The 23,603-nt window shown below is 65.8% G+C and overlaps 3 protein-coding genes across 4 annotated transcripts; all 3 read left to right on the forward strand.

The window, feature by feature from the left end:
* NPM2 (nucleophosmin/nucleoplasmin 2) lies at window positions 1-1,199 on the forward strand. The gene is made up of 6 exons (XM_082495634.1): window positions 1-79; window positions 195-280; window positions 403-522; window positions 605-698; window positions 792-916; window positions 1,040-1,199. Exons 1-6 carry the CDS (start codon window positions 16-18, stop codon window positions 1,064-1,066), a joined length of 516 nt encoding a protein of 171 aa, XP_082351760.1. The 5' UTR covers window positions 1-15; the 3' UTR covers window positions 1,067-1,199.
* Window positions 1,200-4,244: 3,045 nt separating this feature from the next.
* Window positions 4,245-8,867, forward strand: FGF17 (fibroblast growth factor 17; the record flags this gene model as incomplete). 2 transcript variants are annotated; one of them, XM_082495703.1, is made up of 5 exons in its annotated part: window positions 4,245-4,276; window positions 4,475-4,511; window positions 6,629-6,806; window positions 7,927-8,033; window positions 8,571-8,867. In XM_082495703.1, 5 exons carry the CDS (start codon window positions 4,245-4,247, stop codon window positions 8,865-8,867), a joined length of 651 nt encoding a protein of 216 aa, XP_082351829.1. The 2 variants fall into 2 exon arrangements, with proteins under 2 accessions (XP_082351829.1, XP_082351830.1); XM_082495704.1 differs by having other exon boundaries at window positions 6,662-6,806.
* A 4,559-nt stretch (window positions 8,868-13,426) lies between these two features.
* Window positions 13,427-23,557, forward strand: DMTN (dematin actin binding protein). The gene is made up of 17 exons (XM_082495661.1): window positions 13,427-13,919; window positions 18,157-18,220; window positions 18,512-18,572; window positions 19,088-19,162; window positions 19,346-19,501; window positions 19,634-19,678; window positions 19,810-19,918; window positions 20,089-20,145; window positions 20,229-20,381; window positions 20,490-20,599; window positions 20,687-20,792; window positions 20,918-20,982; window positions 21,085-21,133; window positions 21,450-21,457; window positions 21,718-21,777; window positions 21,867-21,947; window positions 22,053-23,557. Exons 3-17 carry the CDS (start codon window positions 18,555-18,557, stop codon window positions 22,164-22,166), a joined length of 1,206 nt encoding a protein of 401 aa, XP_082351787.1. The 5' UTR covers window positions 13,427-13,919; window positions 18,157-18,220; window positions 18,512-18,554; the 3' UTR covers window positions 22,167-23,557.
* The last annotated feature ends 46 nt before the right edge of the window (window positions 23,558-23,603 follow it).

Consider the following 23,603-nt stretch of genomic DNA (forward strand, 5'->3'; position numbering starts at 1 on the left):
AGGGACCCCGGAGCCATGTCCCTTACGGACAGCGTTGACATCGACAGCAAATCCGAGAAGCCCGTGTCCTTCATCTGGGGTAAGCGCCGGGTCCCCCCCAGCAGCATCCCTATGGGGCAGGGGGCTGCCATCTCCCTGTTTGCTGTGTCAGCCCCCCCCACCCGACCCCCCCCCCCCCCCCCCCGTGTCCGCAGGGTGCGAGCTGAGCAGCCAGCGGGACTCCTACACCTTCCAAGTGCTGGAGGAGTGGCAGTGCGAGCAGCAGCTCGCCCTGCGGACGGTAGGTGGTCCTTATCCTCCCCTCCCCCCAAACTCTCTGGGGTCTCAAGGGAACGCCAAGGATGCTATGGGGGTCGTGGTGATGGGGGGGGGGGGGGCTGCTTTTCTTGCCCCCTTCCAAAGATCTGCCTGGGGGAGACGGCGCGGGATGAGTTCCACGTGGTGGAGATGGTACCGGCCGAGGAGGGGGACGCTCGTGCCCCGGTGCCCCTGGCCACGCTGAAGCCCTCTGTGCTGCCCATGGTGAGTGCCCGGGGGGGGATGCCCCGGGGAGGCGGGGAGGGGGCTGCTGCCGGTGGGTGCTGTCACCCTTCTTTTTTCCCAGGCCACCCTGATGGGACTGGAGCTGACGCCTCCAGTCACCTTCCGCCTGAGAGCCGGCTCCGGCCCCGTCTACATCAGTGGGCAGCACATCTCCAGTAAGTACTGGGGTACCACTGCCCTGTGACACCCCTCCCCACCCCCCCCCTTCCAGCCCCAGGAGGCAGAAGTTCAGCCGATCTCTCCCGCAGTGATGCCCAACCTGTCCTGGGATGAGGAGGATGAAGAGGAGGATGCTGAGGAAGAGGAGCCAGCGGAGGAGTCCCCCGAGAAGCCCCCCGCGGGCCAAGCTGCCAGGAAGGGCAGTGCTGCCAAGGTGACACCCCCAACCCCCCCTCCTTGGCTGGGGGTGTGGAGGGGTCCCTGTGCCACGGTGGGGGGGATGACTGGGGATGCTGGGAGCCCCCATGCCCTGATCCTGGGAATGGGATGCTCCCAGCCCCAAACCCCTCTGTTATGGGGGTGAGCCATGACCTTCATCCCTCGGGGAGGAAGACCACGGGCTGCGGAGCACAGTCCCTGTCCTGCCCGCGCGTACCTGGCACTGCCGCCTACGTTTGCCCCTTCTCTCCCCTAGAAGAGGAGGCTGGAGAAGGAGGATGAGCTGTGAGTACGACGGAGAGAAATGCATCCACCGGCCCTGCCATGGAGCAGGGGATTCCCACCCCCCCTGCCCCTGCTGCTGAGACCCCACACCCCTAATCCCAGCCCTCCCCTTCTCTTCCAAGCAGGAATAACGTTTCCCCCGAGGATCCCCTTCCCAGTAAGGTAGGAACCGGCCGGGGGTGTCCCTCTGCATCTCCCGCTTACCCCATCGCAGCCAGGCGTGTGGGTAGCGCATGTCAACCGGGAGCTCTTGGGGAGGGAAAAGGGGCTGACGTGTGATGCTAAGTGGCTGCTGAACTCAAAAAAAAAAAATGGGGGAGAAATGTGGGGCCAGGCTCTCCTGGGGAGGCTGGGGGGTCCCCGTGCTCAGCCCCGTCCCTGTCCCCGCAGGGGCGAGGAGCCGGCCGGGGCAGGAAGGCAGCAGCAAAAAAATAGCGGGAGCTGTGGCAGAGCCTGGCCAGGTACGGATGGGGCAGCGGGATGGGTGGGGAGGGTACGAGGGTCCCTCCAGGGCTGGGAGGGGGTCTCTGTGTGGGCCCCCCTCCCCCCTAGGGTGGCCGAGTGAGGCTGGGGAGGACCTGCCCCCAAAGCAGGGTGTAAAAACCCTTTTTCCTTCCCTTCCAGGTGCGGAAGAGCCTGGAAAGCTGCCGGGTTTGTGTTGTCTTTCCCCAATAAAGGATATTTTGCACTCCCGGCTCTGTGCTGGGGATGGAGGGGTTGGGCGGGGGGGGGCTGTAGGAGCATCACCCACCCTGCCCAGGGGATGCTCCTGCCTCCCCCCCAGGGCTGCGAGGAGCCCTGTGCCCACCGTCTGCTCCGTGCCTCGGCAGCATCCTTCCCCTCGGGCTGGGGGGGTCGGCGGTAGCCCCCCTACCCGCCGCCCGGCGCGGGGTAACAAGTGTTTCTTGTGAATAGGAGACAAAGGGGGATTAGGGAGCAGCGGGGAGATGATTATAACCCATTGACCTGGCCTTGGTCTGGAGGCAGCAGGTATTTGGGGAGGGTCCGGTGCCCCTCGGGAGCGTGCGGAGAAGGGGGGGGGGGGGGCGGGGGGACGACGCACCGCTGTGTCTCAGATTGGCTCCGAGAGGGGAGCTGAGCCCCCCACAAAGGGAGGCTTTAGTCTGCTCCAGGTGTGGGGCAGGAGGGCTGAGCCCCTGATGGGGGGGGGACGGGGACACATGGATGACAGACAGGCGACCTGGGGCCAGGTCTGTCCCCAGTCAGGATGCGAGAGGATGGGGATGGGGGAGCTGCTGGGATGGGGATGGGGGGGGGGGGCAGGGGGTCCCCAAGAGGGTCTCGCCTGCGAGGGCCACACGCAGGCGGCTTTGACAGGCAGCACTGTCCCTTCAGCCTTTCCTCGCCCCGCAGGGGCTGCTTGCACAAGCTGTCCCCCCCCCACCGCAGTGTTGACGGCTCCCCGGGACCCTCTGCCCCAAACCCAGAGGGGGACACACCAGGAGTGATGATGGCTCCAGGGCCATCAATCATCCCCCACCGCTGGAGGGGCCGAGGCGCTGCCCTGCCCCGCGACCCCCCAGGGATGGGATGCGGGGGGTGCTCACCCCCCCAACTCCCCCCCCCCCCCCCCCAGGGATTGGGGTGGAAGGGGGCCCCTGAGCTGGGGGATGCCATGCTTGCGGTGATTTGCGGCTGCGAACTGGGTTTTGGGCTGAATTCCTGGCCCTGGGAAGTGAGAAGGCGTCAGGGGAGGTCTAATTTGGGTCATTAGCACTGAATCAGCCCCCCCTGCCCTCCCACAGATGGGGGTGTGGGTTCCCTGGCACTCTCCATCACGCCTTTCCCGTGGGGCCCCGTATCCCTCATCATCCTGGTGGGGAAACTGAGGCACAAGCATGGAGGCAGTGGATTCTGTACAAAACCCCTCATCCCCTGCGCTGTCCCCTCTGGGCCACCCCACAGGGGTGTCATGTCCCCCCCCCCCCCCCCCTTCCCCGGGGGCATTACCCCCACTCCCTGCCAAGGCGATTTATAAGGCACTTAGCGCCTCCCTGGCCCAGCAAACGGAGCGTGGAGGGATGCGCAGCCCCCTGGTGGGGGGGCTATACCTGATGGAGCAGTTGTGTGGAGGGGGGCTACGACAAGACACCCCCCCACCACCTCCTCAGAGTCCCCCAACGCTAATAAAAACCACTGCGGCGCTTTTCTCCGCATCATGCCCCGACCAGGGCCGTCCCTGGCACCTCGCTGAAAGGAGGGTGACAAAAAGCATCCTCCGTGCCAGCGCATCCTTCCCCGAGGCCTGGCACGGCTTTTCCCACCCCCGCTGCCATCACCATACCCCCCCCCCCCCATCTCCCCTTCCTCGGCACCCTCCCCTGTGGGGGGCTTCGCTGGTGATGGGGACCCCCCGAGTGGCTGAGCCTCCTCCCCCCCCGTCCCCTCCTCCCTCTCCATCCCACCCTCCTTCCCTCCGCAGTGCCGACTGCCTCCCGGGAGAGGTTCGGCCCCTCTTTCCACGGGCTCTCCCCAACCTTTAAAGGCTGCCACGCTCCCTGCGTCGCCCACCCTCCCGTCACCACACCGGGACCCCGGGAGGGTGCTGGCGGCTGGATGGAGCTGGGGGGGCTGCGGGTGCTGCCGCCTTTCCCGCTAACTGCTGCGAACCGGGGGGGTTAGCCCAAAACCGGGGAGGCTGATGGGGTGGGGACGCAGGGGACAGGATGGATCTGGATGTCCCCAAAGCGTAGGGCGCGCGGCCCCCAGGGCTGGAGGAGGAGGAGGAGAGGACCCGACCCCGGCTGCCTCCCCCATGCTCCGTGGCTGTTGCCGCTCCGGAGACGTTGGCATCGCACGTGGGCTCACCGGCGCGGCGGCAGCCCGGGTTTCACCCCGTTTTTCCCTCGCCCGCCCAAAACGCGGGGATCACCCGAGGAAGGAGGGGACGGGCTGCTCCTTGGCTTTCCCTGCCCCGGCGGGGATGTGCCGGCGGTGAGGGAGGGCAGGTTTGCAGAGAGCCCGCGGCGGCGGTGCCTTCGTTTCATGCCGGTGTCTGGGGGACTTCGAGGAGCGCCATGCAGCCCATCAGCCTGCAGAACCTCTCCATGTAAGCCCCCGCGCGCGCCGCTCGGTCGCGAGTCTTCGCAACCCGCGTTTACCGGCGGTTTAATTCTTCGTGCCGTTAGACGCGGCTATTCCTCGCGGGGAGGGGGATTTTGGGGGTGGGGGGGTGGGTGAGGAAAACAACTAACCCCGAACAAACCACCCTGTTTTCTCTCCCTTTCTCTTTTGTCTCCGGCCGCAGATGTTTCCAGCTCCTCATGTTCTCCTGTCAGACCCAGGTGAGTGGATGGGTTTTACTAACCCCGCGGCACATCTGGCTGCGCCGCGAAGGCGCCCGCTCTGCCATCCGCCCGGATAAGCCCTTTCGCTTCGGGGATGTCCTTTGCTCTGGCGGGGGGGTTTTCCCGGTGGCCGAGGGGGCCGGTGCGTGGCCACCCCAGGTGGTACCCAGCTCCGGGCAGGGGAACGATGCCGCGAAGGTGCTGGCAGGGATGCGTCCCCACCGCAGCCGGCTGTGCCCATCAGCACCGGTCTCAGGGCGGGGGGGGGGCTGCAACGGGCCGGCACTGGGGTATCGGTGGTGGGGAAGCGCATCGTTCCCCGGACCCTTCTGCTTTCCCATCTGCCGTAGGGCCCGGGCAAGGTCAGGGGGAAGCCCTCCCGGGGCGGGGGATGCATTTCTCGCAGCTTTGCTCGGGGAGGGACGTGCCAAGTCCATCAGCCTTGAGCTCCCGGGGCCGGACTCTGCCCTCGCTCCCGCCGAGGCCGGCTGCCGAGGGGGTTAACGGGGCACAGCAGGTTCTGGTGTCCGTCCCCCCACACCAGCGGGGTGGTGTGAGGTTCAACACCCCCCTTCCTTTCTTCCCCCCGCCGCCCCCCCTCCACCCCACCCTCTCGGGCTGCACCGTCCCTTTTTGTGCGCTTTAGAAAGGCAGCGGCTATTAAAATGCACTGTTCCATATCAGCACCCTCTGCTCCAGAGCCCGAACAAAACCCCCGTAGCTGCCGGCCCCGGCAGCCTTAATACATGCTCGGGACCCTTTTTCTTTTTTCTTTTTCTTTTTCTTTTTTTTTCTTTTTTTTTTTTTTTCCCCCAAGGTAAATGCTTTTATTTCTTTGAAAATGAGAGGGGAAGGGAACCGCCTTTGATGGAGAGGGGCCGCCACCACCACCCCCCCCAACCCCCCAAGCCCACCTCCTTGGCCAGTCCCAAAGGCTTTAAAGTGCATCCTGGCAGGAAATGAGTCCCCAGGCGCACACAAAGGTGGGGGGTGGAAGTGGGGGGGCAAGCACTGCCCCCCACCATCCCGCTGCTCCCCCCCCACCTCACTGCAAGACCAATCAGGGCCGGGTCCCCTCGTGCCGAGCTTCACACCCGGCGAGGGGATGCTGCAGCCTGGGGGATGCGGGACGGTGGGTCCCGTGCAGCTGAGTGATGCTGCGCACCCCGAACTGGGCAGCCGGACCCTAAAAAGCTCCCTGGGTCTCCCCATGGGGTGAGGTCCCTTCGGAGCTTTTTTGGGCTGGCTCAGCCAGGACTGGTGTCCTTTGGGCATCTCTGGTGGCCGCAGTGCTGCCCGGAGCCCAGCTTCCCACTCGCACTGGGATTAAACCGGGTTTTCTCTTAAGATGCTCATAGAGAGGCACTGGTTGGGGTCCGGTATGTGGACGGGGGCTGACCACCAGCACTAATCCCCCCCTCCCCACCTCATCTGCGGTAATTAGCTGCCGTTTACCATACAATAACCCTCGTGTGTTTGTGCTGCCCCGTTAGCATAAGCCACGGAGCTGGTTGGGGTCCGAGAGGTGTTTTTTATTCCCCCGGTCCCGGGCTCAGTGCGTGCTCAGGGTGGACCGGGAGGGGACGGCTCTGCTCCTGGGACACCCGGCCCGGCTTTGGGTGGGTTTCGCCCCCGCTATGAGGGACCCAATGGGTGTTTCACAAGCTCAGCCCTTGCACCCCAGCCTGTCCTTGGAGCAGAGGGTGCTGCCCGAGCAGGAGATGCTGCTGAGCATCCCTCTGACCCCTGGGGGGGGGGTGTCCCTTGTTCCCGAGGGACCGGTCAGCTGTGCCCGGAGGAGAGCATCCTTCCCTGCGAGACCCTGCGTCCCCCTCACGCGTGGGACGCAAAGCAACATCTCTGCCTCTCCCTGCCTGCCGTGCCGCTGGCTCTCGGGTCCAAAGCATCTGCTCGGTGCCTTCGTCGCTGCTCCGAGGGGACCAGTTTGGCCGGCGATGGCTGGGAGCCCTCCCTCACCCGCAGACGGGGGTGGCGGGTGGATCAGCGTGTCCCCCCAGCCCCCCACCCCCCCCCCACCCCGGGCTCCCCGCTCCATCCCTTTGCCGTCGGCTCTCCAAAACAAATTGATTTTATTTTTCCCTTTGTAAACAAAGGGGGAGAATCAACCGTCTCCTAATTTTAACCAGTACGTGAGGGACCAGGGGGCCATGACCGACCAGCTGAGCCGACGGCAGATCAGGGAGTACCAGCTCTACAGCCGGACCAGCGGCAAGCACGTCCAGGTGAACGGCAAAAGGATCACCGCCACCGCCGAGGACGGCAACAAGTTCGGTAAGGGGCCGGCGGCTCCCCCGAGGCGTTTATCCACAGCCCGGGACAGCCGTGCTCACGGAAGGGCTGGAAAAGGATAGGGAAATGCCTCTTCCCAGAGAAGTTTTGCAGGGGAAGTGGGGGCGCGTGGAGGTTTTAATTGTCTCAGCTGGCTGGTTTTGCACCCAAAAATCCTTCAAATAACTCCCGCGTGAGCACGGCTCCCAACCAGCCAGCCCTGACCTCAAAACTTCCCAAATCAGGCATTTCTCTGACACCACGCAGCATTTATAAGCCCTATATTTAGGGCTTCTGCTTTCTAATCTCTTCCTGGCGCGAGACAGCCAACTTTTCCCGGCGGAGAATCACCTCATCCCACCATCAGCCTCTTAAATATCCCCATGTGGCGGGCGGCGCAGGGAGCCCACCCGGGGCAGAGCCCCCCCCCCCGGCCTCATTCCCTTTCCCCACAGGGTTTGCCGGGGACCCCCATAGCCCTAACGCCACGCTGATGGGCATCGCGGCCCCCCCGCGAGAGCCAGGCTGGCAGCCCCGACCTCTAAAACCTTCGGGAAAGGCTTTTTGAAGCCCGTTGGCCGGCGAGGCTGATTCACCACCTTTCCAGGTCTCCCTGCCCGCTCCGGCACGGGCTGTCGGGGACGTGGGAGCCACCGGGGTCATTGGTTTCAGTGTCGGCTCCCAACCTTCGCAGCCAGCGCTGTGTTGTAGAGACACAATAAGGACGAGGATAATTAACCCGCCGGGTGCTGGACTCGGTCTAGCCTTGGAGAAGCCATTGAATCGCTGACAATGCGGATGTGCCGGGGAAGGGGGGGGGAGGTGAGGAAGGGGCCGTTTCTCTCCCCGGTGCTTTCATCAAACGGCCGGTTTGACTCTGCTGGGTTTTAACAAAAGCCCTTTAGCATCGTGGCTGTTGAGCATCCCCCGGCAAGGGCTGCCCTGCCCCGGCTGCGGGGGCTCGGCGTCCTCCTGGCCCCACCGGTGATGGGCAGGGAGGGATGCTGGGGGGCGAGACGGAGGCAGGGAGAAGGAGATGGGGGTGGTTTGGGTGCCGGTAGCTCCTGGCGGGGGGGTGCCACAGCCCCCATGGGACATGTCCCCCTTGCTCCTTTCCTCCCAGCCAAGCTCATCGTGGAGACGGACACATTCGGGAGCCGCGTCCGCATCAAGGGGGCCGAGAGCGAGAAGTACATCTGCATGAGCAAGCGGGGCAAGCTCATCGGGAAAGTGAGTCCTGGCACCCCCCGCGCTCACCCTCTGCCTGTCCCCCAGTCCCCGGAGCATCCCATTGAGCAACTGGGTGTCCCCCAGTCCCCGGAGCATCCCATTGAGCAACTGGGTGTCCCCCAGTCCCCGGAGCATCCCACTGAGCAACTCAGCATCCCACTGAGCAACTCAACATCCCCCAAGCTGGGCATCCCACTGAGCAACTGGAGCTGGGATGCTTGGCCAGGCTGGTCCCCATGTTCCCAGTCACAGGGGCTGTGTTGGTGCAGTGGGGGGGTCTCTCCCTGCCTCCCCCAGAAGCTGCCAGTCCCCCTTCTCCTCCATCGGTACTGTCCTGCTCAGCCCGGCTCCTGCAAGGAGAAATCCCTGGGGAGCTGATCCTGGTGTATCGGGGATGGTGCTGCGGCAAACGTGGCAGGAGCGGTCGGGGGGTGGCAGAGGTGGGCAGGGGGATGGCAGCACCTCGTGGGTCCCATCCCCAAGCCCCCCAGCCCCATCCCTGCGGGTGCTAAGTGCCCCTTCTCCTCCTTCTCGCAGCCCAACGGCAAGAGCAAGGACTGCATCTTCACGGAGATCGTGCTGGAGAACAACTACACGGCTTTCCAAAACGCCCGCTACGAGGGCTGGTACATGGCCTTCACCCGCAAGGGCCGGCCCCGCAAAGCCTCCCGCAGCCGCCAGAACCAGCGGGAAGCCCACTTCATCAAGCGCCTGTACCGCGGGCAGCTGCCCTTCCCCAACAACGCCGAGCGGCAGAAGCAGTTCGAGTTCGTGGGCTCGTCCTCCCCCACCCGTCGCACCCGTCGCACCCGCGCCCCTCGCCCACGCACGTAACGCCCGGACTCACCCCCACCCCCGGGCTCTGCCCTCCTCATCCTCACAGCCTTCGGCCTCGCCAGACTCTGCCCCTTCTCCCGGCACCGTTTCTTCCCCACTTCTTTTGTAAAGATGCTCTATTTTTATACTCCTCTTGGGCACTGCGAGTAGGTTGGGGCGCGCATGCTTCGGGCACGGTCACTGGTGTCTACAGCCCCGCACTGGGGTCCCTTCATCCCTGGAGCATCCCGCGGTACCCACGTTCACCACCCAGTGCCTTTTCCCATTCCCCTCGGCAGCCCCTCGGAGACTTGTCCCCACGCCACCGAGGACTGGAAGCCCCGGCCACCTTCCCGTCCCCACAGACATCCCTCTCCGTGCCAGGGATGGATGGGACCGGCCGTAAGACTGTGGGATGTCCCCGTCGGAGCGGCATGGGGAGCTTGTCCCCGGGCCCGTGGGATGCTGTGCCCGTCCCTGCGAGGGACAGCAGGACACTGCGGGCAGCCAGGTGATGGGGAGCGTGGGGTGCCGGTCTGTCCGTCTGTCTGTCTGTCTGTGCAGCTCCGGAGGGGAGGTGGGGGGTGCCCAGGCACGCAAACCCCGTGGCCAGCACTTGTATCCCTGCGGCTGTGGGGTCTCTGCGTTATTTATTGGAGGGGAAGGTCTGTGCCCTCTCCCGGTGGCACCGAGGTGCTGGCGTGGGTGGACACCAGGCTCCGCTGGCCAAAGAGAAACTGCCTTTAGGTTGTGTTTATTTTTCGATTGGTTGTTTGCGTGTTTTTACGAGCTCTGCTGTTTCCTTTATGAGTCAGTTTTAGGCCTAAACAGTTAGACTTTGGAGTTTATTTGTGTAAAGGAGGAAACCCCGAGGCAAATAAAAGCGAGTGTCTAGACTGATGGGGCCTGGGGGAGTTTTCGTTCCCGTGGCGAGGCTTTGCCGCGGGCTTTGTGCCCGCTGGGATGGGGGGCACCCTGCTCCCCCTTGGCCCAAGGTGTCCTTACCCACCCATGGGTGCAAGCACCCGACGCTGGGGGAGAGATGCTGCATGGCAGGAGGATGAAGGTGGTCGCTGCAGGGGACTCCCCGTGTCCCCATCCCTGTCTGTGCCCCCCCAGTCTGCGCACTGGGGGTGTCCGCTGCATCCTGGTGAACAGGGCATCACCCTTGGTCTGGTACCCAGCATGGTACCCGCTGCTTCACGCCGAGGGCGATGATGCCCTATGGGGGTACCCAGCGTGGTACCCACTGCTCCCCCACACCGGGGCCACCGGCTCGCCCACCCCTCGGCGGCCACCGGTCAGGCTGTCCCCCCAGGCCCCGAGCTTGGTGCCCCCAGCCCGTGCCGTCCCACCCTCCCCATAATTGCTTTCCCTTCCGACAATGCCCTGGGAGGTGGCGGCTGGACCACGGGGAGGATGTAATCCCTTAACCGGGGGCTCACCCAGCCCCTACAAAGCCCCGCCGGCATAATGCCGGGGGGGTGGTGGTGGTGACACAGTGCTGGGGGGGGGCGGCGGGGAGAAAATTATAACAGTTTGAGTTAAATGAAGCTTTAAAGCAGAAGAGAAATGCAACACCCAGCAATTACGGCCGAACAATGCGCCCAGCGCTGCCTGCCCAGGTGTGGCGGGCAGGAATTAGCCGAGCGGACGGGGTAATTTTTTTTTTTTTCACCCCCCTCCCTCCTATTTCCTTCGGCCCCACAACCCCGGCTCCTTGTTTCTGCAGGAATTTGAGACGTTCTTGAAAGGAGAGGGCTTTGAGAAAGGGGCCGACTGGGTTTGGACCCTCCCTACCCCCACCGCCCCCTCCCCAATTTAGCCAAAGCTTCAAAGGTAGAGGAGTTCCCTTTGTGTAATCTCCGCTTTAATTTTTCCCTGTCCCATTCTTCCCCCCCTCCCCTTCTCTTCTCCTTCCCAAGCCCTTCCTCTCTTTTCTTTCAGGGTTTTCCCCTTCCTCCCCTCTCTTTCTTCTCGACCTCCCGGGATAGAAAGGGCTCGGAAGGGTGAGTCCTTTTTAATTATGACCGGGGAAGAAGAAGAAAAAAAAAAACCTCACACTGCTTCTTTCTTGTTTTTTGAGGTGAGACCTGGGGCGGGGGGCGGAGGTGGGGACAGGAATGTCCTCTGTGCAGAAAGTGCACTGGAGGGTGTCTCGCCCCGCCGCAGCGTGCCCAGCCTTTCCCAAGGCTTTGCTCTCCCGCCGGCTGGGGATGCTCGGGGGCCCTGGGATGCTCAGGGGGGAAGCGGGGGGGGCTTAGGATGCTGGGGGGGGGGGGCTGCGCAGGCAGCGAGGGCAGCTCCCCAGCAGCCACGACCCCAGAGTAACCACCTCACTGCCAAGGTGATGGGTGCCAGCCCCCCCCCCCCCCCCCCCGCTGCCATCCCCAGCCCCTCGTACCCCACAGGGTCCCAGTGCTGACAAAGATTTCTCATGATGGGGAGATCACTAGGGTGACAATGGCTGATGTCCCCTGGGGACATGGGTCATACCCAGGCCAGCCCTCGCAGGGCTGCTGTCACCGGGCTCCTCCGGGGCAATGCCCCTCTGCAAACCCAACAGCCCTACGGTGGGGCAGTGGGGGGCAATTTTGGGTCGGGTAACTGCCTCGCAGAGGGGCGCAGGGGCTGCGGGAAGGCTCCTCGCCCCTATCCCGTGGGGCAGCGAGAGTGAAGGATGCTCCTGCACGTCCTCCATCGCTCGGGCAGGCCGAAGGATGCTCCTGCACATCCTCCATCGCTCGGCTCCAGCCGGTTGCGGCGGGAGGCGGTCGCTGTAGCAACGTGCCGTGCGGCGCAGGGGAGGGGATGCTCGGCGCAGGCATGGCTCCCGGCGGACAGGCAGACCTGCCTGCGGCAGGCCATGGGCTCCTTTGAAGGTAGGGCCCTGCTACCCCTCTTTTCCCTCGCCCCAGCCCCCCAGCAGCCCCCCCAGCAGGGGACCGGCAGCTCCCTGTCTTGGGCTTCCTTTGAAGGGCATCACCGGGATGAGGGGTGACCCTGCGGGGCTGGCGGTGACACCAGGGGCTGTGGCGAGGGTGGCCGGGTTTGGCTTTCGGTGGGTGCACGTGAGGGTGCGAGAGCTGGTCTGTGATGCCCGGCTGGTGCAGGATACGTGCGTTTCCAAACTCCTCCCTCCATCCCTCCGGGCACCCCCAGGTGCTGGGCTCAGTGGCGTTGGGGGGCTGAGCCCACGGCGGGTGCCATGGTCGGTTCAGACGCCCGAGCAGCCCCGGGCGCAGGTGGCAGCCGCCGAGCAGCCGCTGCAGTCGTCTTCATGCTTGAGAAACTGGGTTAGCACGGGGGAGGCAGCCGCAGCCTCGATTATTCATGGGGATGGCCCCGGAGGGGACGGCTGGCGGGGCTGGGGCTGGCAAAGCCCCTCTGGTGGTGGGGGGGTATGGTGGCATCTCGGGGCCAAGGCCGTGATGCTCTTGGTCCAAGGAGCCAGGCTGGCCCGGGTACCAAAAGGCATGTGCATGCATCCCCCTGGGTGAGCATCCCCCTGGGTGAGCATCCCCCCGCAGATGTGCATCCCTGGGTGTGCATCACCCCCCAGATGTGCATCCCTGGGCATGCATCCCCCCACAGATGTGCATCCCTGGGTGTGCATCACCCCCCAGATGTGCATCCCTGGGCATGCAACCCCCGCAGATGTGCACCCCCCCCAGATGTGCATCCCCCAGCAGATGTGCATCCCTGGGTGTGCATCCAGGGCATCCAGCGGCCCTCGCTTGAGCCAGGAGGGAAACTGAGGCAGCCCACGGCACGGAGCGTAGCGCTGGGGAGAGAACCCAGAAACGGAGCTGCTGTCACCAGGCAGCTCTCTCCCACACAGAGCCGGGAATAGACGCCGGCTCCCTGCGCTGCGACGCCAACGCAGCCCTGCCACCCCCGGGGTGGGGTGGGGGGTGGGGGGTCCAGCCATGGAACCAGTCCTGCACTGGTTTCTCGGCCAGACCCGAGTGCCGAGGGGCTCCGGGGGGACAGCGTTGGCCGCAGCCCCCCCTGCCCTGCCTTAGCCCAGCCCCGGGGCATCCATCCAGCCCCACCGCCGAGCACCGGGGGCTCTGCCCCAAGGGCAGGGACTGGACCTTGGTCCCCCAGGGAACTTGGGGGGGGGGGGGGGGGAAGCTGGGGGTGGGGGTGGGCAGCGCCCAGGGGTAGGGCAGTGCCTGTGGAGGTCAGGGCTTGATTTTTAGCAGATGCTCAACACCTCCCAGGCCCTTGCTGGGCTCCCTTGGCCCCGCAGATGGAAATTCCTGCTGCGTTTCCCCTCCCTGGGGCAGGGAGGGGAGGGTGCCGCCCTCGGAGCACCCCTAAACCCACGCTGGGGTTCGGGCTGGACTGGGAGGGGGGGTGCCATCCTCACCCACCATGCCACAGCCCACATGCCGTCGAGTGCTCATTCCCCCCCAGCTCAGCGCTGCGGGACTCGGGGGTGCCAAAAACCCATCTTAGGGGGAACAGGGGATGCTGTCCCCAGCTGCATCCCCAGTTCACAGCTGGAGAAGGTGTTGGGGGGTGTTGAGGACCCCCCACACACACCGGCCGGGCTATTTCTGGCAGCCGGGGGGTGTCGGGCAGGCTGGGTTTATTTATGTTTTCCTCCCTCTTTGTGCCGGGGAAGCGGTGGGAGCGGGAGCGAGCGGCGGCAGGAGGGAATACTGCTTCGTCATGATGCCGGCTAATTCTCCTCTTGTTGGGAAAGGGACTGAGCCAGCAGCAAGAGGTGGGGAGAGGCGAGCGGCACCCACCCACGCACCCACCCACCCACCCACGCACGTCCTACCCGCCGCCCGGCGTCGGTTATCGGTGCGGCGGGCGGCACGGCCCCGCGGTGCTGGGGCCGGGAGATAGGCTCGCTCGCCCGCCGGCACGCTTGCACGCCCCGTTGCCACGCTCTCTCGGATGCGCACCGCAGCGCATCGGCGGTGGCTCGGCCGTAGCCAGGCCAGCCGGCCCGGCAACCCACGGGGTCGTTCGGTGGCCGGGCGAGCGGAGAAAGCCGGCGGCGTCCCCCCCGAGCTCCCCACGGCTGGAGGTATGCCGTGTCCCCATCCCTAGGTGAGTGGCCGTGCCCCCGCGCGCGGCGGTGGCGGTGGCGGAGGCGGCTCGGTGGGGAGTGGGGAGGGAGTTGGTTACGGGTGGGGGACCCACGGACAGGGGGGTCTGGGGGGGACGGTTCGTTGGGGTCGGTATCAGCCGCCCTTTGCTTTCTAGTGCTGCTGCTCCCCCTCCCCTCACTCGGCGTAGCCCCCGCTCCCGGGGGGGGGCTTGGGGGGGGCTGGGGACAGCCCCACATCTTGTTTTCTGTCTTCTCCAGGGGGGGCTGCGGCTGTGCCCCCCCTCCTCACGCCTGGCAATGCAAAGCTGGCTGCCTTTGCCGGGGGGGCCGCGGGGACAGGAAGGGCAGTGACATGAGGTGGGGACGCAGGGACACGGGCTCCATCGCCAGCGGGGGTACCCCTCCCCTGGACTCCCACCCGCATCCCCTCCCAGCACCCCACCCCCCCCACCCCCCCCCAGGACACCCCCCCAGCAGGGCTCGGCCACCGCCGGCGGAGCAGGGACACCCCCTGTCCTCCTTCCCTGGGGACACTGCCATCCGCACTGTGCGTCCCAAGGGAGGAAGCCAGAGCAGCCCGGCCATTCCTGCCCCCACTTGTAGAGTGAGTTTGTGGGGTCTCAGCAATTTTGCTGGGGGGGGTGGGCACCCCCATCCCACCCCCCTCCCAGGCACAGGTTGTGATGGGGTTTGATGTTTCCCCACATGCAGCGTGGTGGGGCCGTGGTGGTCGGGGTCTCACCATGGGTGGGGGATTTTGGAGCCCCCCCCCACTCCTCCTGGCCCCATCCAGCCCCCCCATCAAGGGGCCAAACACCCATTGCCCCACTGCTATAGACCACCGGGGGGGTTACTTGGGAGGGAGGGGAACTGGGGGGCAAACCATGGGCCCCCCCAGCTCTTGGCCATGGATGGAGCCATCTCCTGGGGGGGCGAAAGTGGCTCCTGGCTGTGGGCGTGCGGGGCCGGTGGTCAGGCAGGGCTAAGCCCGGCCTCTCCTGGGAAGACCTGGGCCACCAGCTGCCACCTCAGCCCTGGGGAGCCCCCCGCCACATCCCACTGCCCAGTGTCCCCCCAGGCAGGTGCCCCACGTGCGGCATCGGGGTACCCCGGGACCCGCCACCCCAAGGTGCACGATGCCGGGCATCCTGGGGGGGGGTGTCCCAGGGCCACCAGAGCTGGGGTTCCCTCGGGGACCAGGGGCATCACTAGACCCACAGCGGGAGCCCCCGAGGGACGTGGCCTCCACACATACCCCCAGCAGGTCCCTCCCGGCCCCTCCGCGTGCGGGATGAGCAGGCTAATCCCACTTTAATCCCAGATTATGTGCCACGTGAGCCACTGTCCAAAGCGGGCTGCAGCATGGCCATCAGGGCAGAGGGGCTGGGGATGGACCCCCACACACACACCCATCCAGGAGCTTTAGGGCAAGCGCCGTACATCCCCACTTGTTGGGGGGCTCGGAGCCTCCTGGCAGGGCTGGGGGCCAGGAGAGCAGCAGGGTTGGCCCACGTCCCTCAGATGGAACGAACCGAGCAGTGGGAGGGAGGTGGAAGTGCCCTCTTCATCTCCAGCTGCTCCTGGATGGGGCGGGCGGATTGCTGTTATCCCCCTTCCCCAACCGGGGAAACTGAGGCACGGAGCAGCCCTGTGTCGGCGGGAGGGGAGCTGGGCAGGGTGCGCCCTCCACCCCAGGGGATGGAAAAATCCCAGGGGCCAGGCACTGGCAGCTGGTGGCTTTTAAGGCCACCGCGGCGTCCCTCGGTGCAGGGTGCAATGGCACGGAAGCAATGGGCTGTCAATAGCCAAAGAGTCGCTCCGCTGTGCCGGGCGATGCTCCGGCGGGGAGGGAAAGGACGAGAAACAGGACAAAGGAGGAACCAGACACCGGTGAGACGCGGGTCGGGGACCCATGTGCTCCCCGCCGCGATCGAGTTGCCGGTGGGGCCCCCGTGTGCGGCGGTGCCTCGGTTTCCCCCAGCAAGGTGGCGAGGATGCTCGGTGCCTCTCCCAGGCTGTGTTTGTTTGGGGTTTGCGGTGGGAGGAGGAGGAGGAGGAGGCCGGGGCTGGGCTGGGAAGCACCGGACGTCGTTCCCAGGGCTGGCGGGAACCGTCTGTTCGGGGAACTTGTGACCCCGCCATGTCCCCCCCCTGCTCCGTCGCTGGCTGGGAGCCGGGGCAGCTGCGGGAGGTGCAGCAGGGTGCCCGTGGCCAGCACGATGGCAAGGGCAAGGCAGGCAGCGAGGAGGAGGAGGAGGGAGAGGGGAGGAAGGCTGGGGGGGGTCCCTGCCTGTTCCCCCCCCACCGCCCGGGGTGAGGGTTTTTTTATGCAGCCTGGCCCCTGGCCCGGCTGCCGGGCGCTGATGGCTTTGGCGGCTGCGAAATGTCAAATCCGGATTTCCTCGGGATGGGGAGGAGGGAACTGGCCTCTTCCCGCTGCAGTGGCAGCTTTCCCCACTGCTCCCCCCCCCCGGGATGTGCTGTTACTGGGAGGGGGGGGGAGCAGCACCTCTGCATCCCGGCAAGCCCCTGCTGGCACAGGGTCCGTCTGTCTGTCTATCCATCCATCTATCCATCCCTCCTCCCTCCATTGCTCTTCCTCTTCCTGTGCGTCCCTGCCCAGCACCTTTCTCTCTCCGATCCGGCGAACACTGTGGGTACCCACAGCACCGCCCTGGGACGGGTGACACAGTCTTACCCCCCCCCCCAGCCCCGCTCCCCCTCGCCCTCCTGGCCAGGAAAATCCCAAACACGCGCCGGGGCGGCCTTATCTCTGCGAGCAAGGGAGCGTGCGGGGGACCTGCCAGCGAGGGCTGCCGGGGAGATTGGAGGTTGCCATGGGGAGAGAGGCTGCCATCGGGGCGGTGGCTCTCTGCCTGCGCTAGATAAGGTGTCCCCGAATCCCCCAGCCGGTGGGGGGGGGGTGGTGGTGGTGACCGTGTCCGAGCTGGTCGTGCCACCCCGGCACCCCTCGCCAACGCTTCGGCTCCGTCGCGGCATCTCTCCGCACCCCCTGGCTCCGGCTTGTTTTCCTTCCCCGCCAGCATCCGCATCCACCCCGTCCCCGCACCCACCCTCCCATCGCTTCCTCTGCCTCCTGCTATTTGCTCTCTCATCCATCTGCTCGCCGCCACCGCGTCCCCACCGCCTGTCCCCCGGCCCACCCGTGCCCCCCAGCGCCGTGGGGTGTACGAGCCGGAGGCTGCGGAGGGGTGGGGGGGTGGGGGTTACCCTGGCTCTGCCGCTGGAAAGTGTGAGCTCATGGGTGTGCGGGGCGGCCGCCGCTCGCCCAGACAATGCCGCCTTGTACCGCGCTCGCTGCCGATGCGGGGGTGCCCGTCCCACCAGCGCCGGGTCCTGCAGACCACTGGGAAGGCTGGGAGGTGCTGGGCATGGGTGTGAGAAGGTTGGGACACCCCCCCACCCCCCTCCCAGCGCCGAAGCAGGGGGTTATTTGTTTCTAGGTGGTCTCAAAGGAGGGATGAGGCTGAAGCCCGGAGCTGGCGGCAGAACCTCCTCGTCCTGGCTCGACCCTCGGCGGAGCGAGCCGAGGGCAGTTCCTCGTGCCAGGCTGGCTGCCGGCAGCTGGGGGATGCTCTGGGCTGTGTCAGATCTGGTCCTTCTCCATCTCTGCATCCCGCGGGGATGGGCGCTGCGCCCACGCTGGGAGGCGTGGGGCTGGGGGGCAAGCGGGGCTGGGGGTCTCCTGAGGCAGGTGGCATCTCCCCAGCCCCACGTACAGGCTGCTGGAGGGGGGGGGTAGGGGGGGCTTCAAGGCTGGAGGGCTCCGCGCTGCTGTCGCTGTTGTTGCCTGGATGGCACGAGGTTTTCCCAACACGCCCTCCCCTCTGAAAGGAGAAGTTTTGAGGAGAATGGGGAATTTTCCCCTTTGTTGTGTGGCATTGTGGGTTTAAAGCACAGGGAGGGCTCAGGCCCGGGGGGCTGCGGGGCAGGGGCTGAGCGCAGCACGCCCGTCCCGCTGCCGCTGGAGCCTTCTCGAGGCCACTCGGTGCTGGCGGACAAAGGGCTTCATTACCTCTGCTCCGCTTGCCAGCGCTCGTCAGCAGCCGCCGGGCAGCGGGGCCGGCAGCCGGCACGGGCAGAGGCGGAACGCAGCAAGGCAGGGTGCTGCGGCGGGCAGCCGGGGGGGGTTGCAGGGGCAGCGGGAGGACAAGGCTGAGCTTCGTGCCGTTGTCATCCTCTGAGCCGCTGTCACCTCTCTCTTCTCCGTTGCAGAGGCAGCACCCGAGCCCCAGCCCGGCGTTAGCACCCAGAGGGATGCGGAGCCACAGAGGCAGCGGTGAGTGGGGGTCCGGCATGACCCAGCGCCTCTCCCCTACCCCGGGGCAGACCTGAAGCCGTTCGGCCACCCCGGGGACGGTGGCATCCCCTGGCAAGCTTGTCCTACTGCCAGCCCCGTGCCACCTGGGGGTCCGGTGCGTGGGGGGCTTCCAGGCTCAGCCCCATGGCAGGAGGGCATTGGGGAGCCGGACTCTGTCCATCCCCGCTCCCCTCGGGCACCGGGACCAACCTCGGGGTGCCCCCTGCCCACCCTGGCAGTGCCCCGAAAACCTCTGCTCTCCCCACGCAGGACCCTGTGACTGACACAGCCCCCCCCCCCAGCCCGCAGCTGAATGGAAAGACTGCAGAAGGTAAGTTGGGGGTCATGGGAAGGGTGTTGGGGGCGTTGGGCAGGGTGCCGGGGGTTGTCAGGGTGCTGGGGGTGTGCAGGCAGCGGGGACCCCTGCACCTAGAGCAGGCATACAGGGGCTGGTGGCCAAGGGCAGGGGCTGGTGGCCAAGGGCATCGTCAGAGTCACCCTGGGATGCTGTTAGCAGGGCCCTGCCTTCCTCCTCCTCCTCCTCTTCCTCCTCCCAGCCCAGCCTGGCAGCACCATCTAGTGGCAACGTGTCCTGGGCAAAGCCACTGTCACCTCCCGGCTGTCCCCCTGCCCTGAACCACACCGCCGGAGCAAAGGAGACCCCAGCACCCATCCAGACATATCCCGTCCCAAAGGACGTTTCGCCCCGGTGCACTGAGGTCCACGGGGCACAGGGATGTCCCCGGGCCCCCCTGCCATGCCCCGGGGTTCCGACCATGACCTTGAGCCCCTTCCTGGGCTGATGGTGCTGAGGATGTTTGCTAAAATCTCCCCTTTTTCTTCCAGCAACCGCTGACCTCCCCTGGGAGCGTCTGTTCCTCGCGCGGGTCCAGCGTCCCCGGATCGCCCTCCAGCATCGTGGTAAGAGGTGGCTCACATCTCCCCACCACATCCCTCCATCCGCGGGGTCGGGCTGTGTCTCCCCAAACCTTCTCCATCACCCCAAGGGAGCCACGGAGGATGCCAGCCCCGGGGAAACCCTCCCCATTCCCCACTGTTCCCTTTCTGCACCAGAAACCGAAGGTGCTTTTCCCTTCCCTCCAGGCCAAAATGGACAATGAGGTTCTGGGCTACAAGGACCTGGCCGCCATCCCCAAGGACAAAGCGATCCTGGACATCGAGCGTCCGGACTTGATGATCTACGAACCCCATTTCACCTACTCACTCATGGAGCACGTGGAGCTGCCCCGGAGCCGAGAGGTAAGGGTGCCCCGGGGCCACCCATGTCCCCTGGTTATTTTGGGGGGCCAGTGGGGGAAATCCCCCCAGACAGAGGGGACCCAGAGGGCAGGTGTGGGGCTGCTGGAATAAATCGCTTCTTGCCTTCTGCAGCGCTCCCTGTCTCCCAAATCCATCTCTCCTCCCCCGTCTCCGGAGGTGAGTACCGACACCGCTCGCCCCAGCTCTGGGATGCAGGCGGGGGGAGGGGGGGGGGGGAGCTCCGAGGAGGAGGGGGCGATGCCGAATTGCCGAGGTCTCGCTGCTCACCGGCCCCCGCTTGCCCGCAGGTCATCCGGGAATGGCTGGAGAGCCGGACCCCCGGCAGCGCCCCGCAGCCCACCCCTCGCCAGGGCAGCAGCTCAGCCCGCAGCAGCGTGCAGCACTTCCACCGACCCGGTACGCTCCTTACAGCACTGTGACCCCCCCTCCTCCCAGCACCATCACCCCCCCCAACACTGCCTAATCCCGATCCCCAGCGCAGACCCACCATGGGGGTCTGGGCAATCACTTTTCCCGAGTCGTGGGCTCCCTATTCCCGGACCCCCAACCCCCTTTTTTCCTTGCAGAGACCGACACGACGGAGCTCAACATATATAAGAAGCCTCCCATCTACAGGCAGAAAGGTGAGCGGGGGTGTCTGTCCCACACGGGACTGGGCACCCTGGGGCGCTGCCTCACCCCCCCCCTCCCCCACTGTGCCCCACAGAGCACCATCCCGGCGCCCACCACGGGAAGCATCTCATAGAGGACTTGATCATCGAATCCTCCAAGTTCCCGGCGGCGCAGCCCCCAGACCCCAACCAGCCCGCCAAGATCGAGACCGACTACTGGCCGTGCCCCCCATCCCTGGCCGTCGTGGGTAGGTGGGGAACGGGGGGGTGAGCTGCACCAGGGGCTTTATCCTTCCCCCTCAAGAGACCCCACAGGGGTGCTTGGGATGGATTTAACATCCCCTCTTTTCCCCCAGAGACGGAGTGGAGGAGGCGGATGGCCTCCAAGAGAGGGGAGGAAGAGGAGGAGGACCTGACAGAGGAGATGAAGAACCTGCGGGAGCTCCAGAGGCAGGAGCTGAGCAAGGTGAGGGGCAGAGCGGGTGGGTGGGTGCCCTGCGAGGGGGTGGGGACATGCTGCCACTGACCCCCACCCATGTCCCTTCGCCCCCAGGTCACCTCCAACCTCGGGAAGCTGATCCTGAAAGAGGAGATGGAGAAATCTCTCCCCATCCGGAGAAAAACCCGCTCGCTGCCGGACCGGACACCCTTCCACACATGTACGTGGGATGCTCTTCCCGCATCCCGTCCCTTCCCTTCCCCAGCCGCTGGCTCCGGCTGCCTGCACCCCTGCCAGCTCCCGCAGCCCTGCCTGCGCCTCTGACCCTCTCTTCTTCTCTTGCAGCCCTGCACATGGGGAGCTACAAGAGCTCCTCGCTGCCCGCCTCCGGCAGGAGCACCCTCACCCGGGTGAGCGGGCAGGCGGCTGTCCCCACACTGCTGGGGCCACACGGCCTCGGATGGGGTCTTGAGGGTGGCACCGCTCTGATGCTGTCCCCTGTCTCTTTGCAGCTGCAGTCGGCAGAGTTCAGCTCGGCGGGCAGCGAGAAGGGCAGTCCGGGTGAGCATCAGCCCAAGGCATGGGGATGACCTGGGGGGTGGGGGATGCGGGGGTGTCCCAGGGGATGAGGGGGTGTCCCGGGGGATGCGGGGGTGTCCTGGGGGATATGAGGATGTCCCCAGGGATGGGGGATGTCCCCAGGGATGTGGGGATGTCCCCAGCAATGGGGGATGTCCCCAGGGATGGGAGATGCTGGAGCAAACCATCAGAGGGTGGAAAACCACCTCTTGGGGCTTGTCATCACCCGGGGGAGGATGGTGGGGGGGACATAGTGGGGGTTCCCTAGTGCTCAGCCCTGCTCCTCTCTGTTTTCCAGGCCTGCAGGTAAGCACCCGTCTGGCTGCCGGTGCGGAGACCCAGCGAGAGGGTGATGTACGCTGGGGGGGGGACGGGGACAGGATGGACGACAGACACCAGGACCACCTCTGTGATGGGTCCCAGAGGGGAGAGCTGGAGGTGGGGAGGGTGGGTGTGCCGGTCGCCAGGCCGGAGCCCATCACCTTGGCTTCGGTTTGGGGTGGGAGACGGAAACCCTTTGGGGAAGCGGGGGGGTCATGGCTGACACGAGGCTTTGCGCCCCTCAGAACGGCCAGCGCGGGCGCATGGACAGAGGCAATTCCCTGCCCAGCATGCTGGAGCAAAAGGTGAGCGGGGCTGGGGGTTGCGGGGGCTTGGACGGGGGGTGGGGGGAGCTGTGGAGAGGCTCTTACAGCCTCCCCCCCTCCCCTTACAGATCTACCCCTACGAAATGCTGATGGTGACAAACCGAGGCCGCGTGAAGCTGCCGCCCGGCGTGGACAGGACCAGGCTGGAGGTAGGGGCTGAACCGGGGTCGGGGGGATGCAGAGGAGGGGGGGGGGGACGGGACACACCTCGGCATCCCATCACCTTCCCTCTCCCCCCCCACTCCCCTACACAGCGGCACCTCTCCCCCGAGGATTTTCTGCGGGTCTTCGAGATGGCCCCCGAGGAGTTCAGCAAGCTGGCCCTCTGGAAGCGCAACGAGCTGAAGAAGAAAGCCTTCCTCTTCTGAGCCCGCCTCGGCCCCGAGCTCAGTCCGTGTCACGCCGTGTAACCGCTTTAGGGCTCTCAGCCGGTTTTTACTAGGATCCCCCCCCTTCCCCTCTCCCCCGTCCCCCCCACGGCTCTGCCCCCCATCTCCCTCCTCCTGCGGGAAAAGGGCTCGGGAAGGGGGGGGGGGAGGATGTCAAACCTGCCTCCGCCGCCTGGCTTGCAGCGGGGTGATGGGGCTGGGGGGCAGACCCTGCCCCGGAGCAGGCACGGTTCAGCCGGGAGGGGAGGTGGGAGGGGGTATCTGTGCTTTGTGCCCCCCTCCTCTCCCTCCGGGCATGCTGGCAGGGGCAGTGCCTGGCTCTGCTTTTGGCTGGCTGGGAGCGTGCCAGCTCCGTGTGTGGGCAACGGGGCTGCTTCCCTCCTCCCTGGGGTCGGCTGCCTTTGTCCCCCAGGCCCGGGGTACCCCTCTGCCCCCCGGGGATGCTCCTCTTCCTCTTCCCCCTCCCCCCTCCCCTGCACCTTCACCCCCTTGGCCACAGCCTGGAGCTTTGGGAAGAGACTGGGGGCCGACTCACTGCCAGACCGATGTGCTCCCGGCAAAGCCAGGCCGGCATCCCACCTTGCCCCCCCCTCCAGCCCCCCTTTTAACATCCTCCCCCGGTCCCTCCTGTGCCAGCTGCTGCAGTGAGGACCGCAAAAGGACACGTACACTGCCAAAACCTGCCCGGCACCGGGCTGGCAGAGGGCAGGGCTGGGATGCCGGCGAGGTGGAGCACCGTGGGATGGGGCAGGGGGTGGCAGAGCGGGGGTCCCGGTGGGACCCTGGGGCAGCTCCTGCTGCATTTCTGTCTGCGGATGTGCCCGCAGCGAGGTGATGCAGCGGGGGATGCAGCAGGGCGATGGGGCCATGCACCGGGACGATGCAGGCAGGCAGAAAGGAGCAGGGCATGGCTCGATGGGCACCGCGGCCGCCGGGGGTCTGGGCAACGCTGCCTGGCCCCCCCGCAGCCGTGCAGGCAGGGCTCGGCACCGGGCAGCATCTTCCCTTCTCACACCTCTCCCATCCCCTCTTCGGGCACACATTTTGGGCAGGACCCCTCTGCCCCTGTATACCCTCAGCCCCCCCCACACGCTCCCCGGTTTCTGTTTCCAGCCACTTTCCAGCCGCTAGACCTTGTTGGGATGTAAAGAATGTAATTTATCGGGAAATCACTTGCCCATACTTGCCTTTCACTGCTACTCTACGAACGACATATCTATAAATATATATATAAATATGGGTTGTTTTCTGACTGGACTACAGTGATTCACTTTCTCTGTTTTGTTAGAGTTTATTTTATTTGCTGGTGTCGGAGAACCCGCGTGAGAGTGATTTTTTGCTTACAATTAAAGGTGAAATGGCTTTATCCAGCCCGGGCTCCGCTGCTTTGCTTTCTTCCCCGCCCCACATCCCTGC

The sequence above is a fragment of the Vanellus vanellus genome, assembly GCF_965231255.1.
Source record: "Vanellus vanellus genome assembly, chromosome: 26".
NCBI classification, from domain to species: domain Eukaryota; kingdom Metazoa; phylum Chordata; class Aves; order Charadriiformes; family Charadriidae; genus Vanellus; species Vanellus vanellus.

Excerpts from the sequence above, each read along its gene's own strand:
- NPM2 (XM_082495634.1), top strand. The coding sequence starts at position 16 with ATGTCCCTTACGGACAGCGTTGACATCGACAGCAAATCCGAGAAGCCC. Across the intron at positions 281-402 it reads AGCAGCTCGCCCTGCGGACG|ATCTGCCTGGGGGAGACGGC; the intron begins GTAGGTGGTCCT and ends CCCCTTCCAAAG. Across the intron at positions 523-604 it reads AGCCCTCTGTGCTGCCCATG|GCCACCCTGATGGGACTGGA; the intron begins GTGAGTGCCCGG and ends CTTTTTTCCCAG.
- DMTN (XM_082495661.1), top strand. Across the intron at positions 19,163-19,345 it reads GATCGCCCTCCAGCATCGTG|GCCAAAATGGACAATGAGGT; the intron begins GTAAGAGGTGGC and ends CCTTCCCTCCAG. Across the intron at positions 21,948-22,052 it reads TGGACAGGACCAGGCTGGAG|CGGCACCTCTCCCCCGAGGA; the intron begins GTAGGGGCTGAA and ends TCCCCTACACAG.